Source organism: Monoraphidium neglectum (assembly GCF_000611645.1).
Source record: "Monoraphidium neglectum strain SAG 48.87 unplaced genomic scaffold scaffold01187, whole genome shotgun sequence".
Classification (NCBI taxonomy): domain Eukaryota; kingdom Viridiplantae; phylum Chlorophyta; class Chlorophyceae; order Sphaeropleales; family Selenastraceae; genus Monoraphidium; species Monoraphidium neglectum.
The window spans coordinates 16,219-17,432 of NW_014012441.1; the positions used below are offsets into that span (position 1 = coordinate 16,219).

The window sequence follows — 1,214 nt, forward strand, 5'->3', positions numbered from 1 at the left end:
TGCGCGTGCGCGTGCGTGCGTGTGCGAGCGTGCGTTTGAGCGTGCATGGGTGTGTGATTGGCCAGGGGATGGGAGCCGCTCGCGCGGCAGGGACCCATCATTTGCGGCTGTTGAGGGGTCCTCCCCCGCCCCCTGCCTGGCCCCGCTCAGTTTGTGCGTTGAGGGCGAGGGGGACCCTAGCAACCCTATGTGCCAGCGTTCACACATTGTGCACAAATCGTGCACAAATCGGCGAAGCTCCCAGGTGTTGCCCACCACCTTTCACCAACACATTACTGCGGCGCCCCCCCGCCTTCCCCCCACTCCGCAGGCCGCCTGCTGCAGCACATGGACGAGACGCCCGGCTTTGACGCGAGCGGGCTGCAGGTGGGTGCTGCGGTCAACGCCTCCCCGCGCTTGACTGATGTCTCACCTCTCAAGCCCTGCTACCCTCCACACACACACACACACACACACACACACTCGTGAACGACCACACACACTGGCAAGCATGCACGCATGCACGCACACACACACACACACACACTGGAACGCACACATGCTCACGTACTCTCATCCCCCCCCCCTCATCCCCCAAGATGCTGGTCCTTGACGAGGCGGACCGCATCCTTGACCTGGGCTTCGCGGCCACCCTGGACGCAATCATCGCAAACCTGCCCAGGGCGCGCCAGACGCTGCTGTTCAGCGCCACCCAGACCAAGTCGGTGCGCGACCTGGCACGGCTCAGCCTGGACCACCCAGGTGCGCCTGGGCTTTCCCCGCGGCTGCCTTGCCAAACTGGTGTGACGCTCTTTTGCCATGCGATGGGGGCTGGTTCGAGCCGAGGATGTCGCAGCCACATCTGGGCTGGTCGGACAGATAACCATATGGTGGGCCCCCAGCAGAACCGCCCTGGACATTCCTGGACGGGTCCTGGCAAATAGTGGGCGCCGGCTCTGAAACTTGGAAGCTGCGTCAGCGTCCTCACATGCATCGACACCCATCGCATGCCTTGTGAGATCTGAGAAGCCGTCCCTTGCTCTGAAACACGCGCGCGCTATCTTTTTCACACAGACACACACATACACACGCGCACGCACACACAGTAACACACACAAGCATACACACATACATACATGCACACACACATGAACACATAAGCTCGCGCATGAACCACATACACACGCACACTCACTCATGCACAACGTTTCTCCGCGCGCTCACAATCCTGAGAC

General features: G+C 61.5%; 1 protein-coding gene across 1 annotated transcript in view; it reads left to right on the forward strand.

Moving 5' to 3' along the window:
* The window catches only part of MNEG_6961 (hypothetical protein), a gene marked incomplete at both ends in the record, with an annotated part of 2,618 nt that extends 1,695 nt beyond the window's left edge, over positions 1–923 (forward strand). The window contains 3 exons of the mRNA XM_014044569.1: positions 311–366; positions 579–741; positions 859–923. Of these exons, the coding sequence (XP_013900023.1) occupies positions 311–366; positions 579–741; positions 859–923 (284 nt within the window). The remainder of the gene's footprint in view (positions 1–310; positions 367–578; positions 742–858) is intronic.
* Positions 924–1,214: the final 291 nt, after the last annotated feature.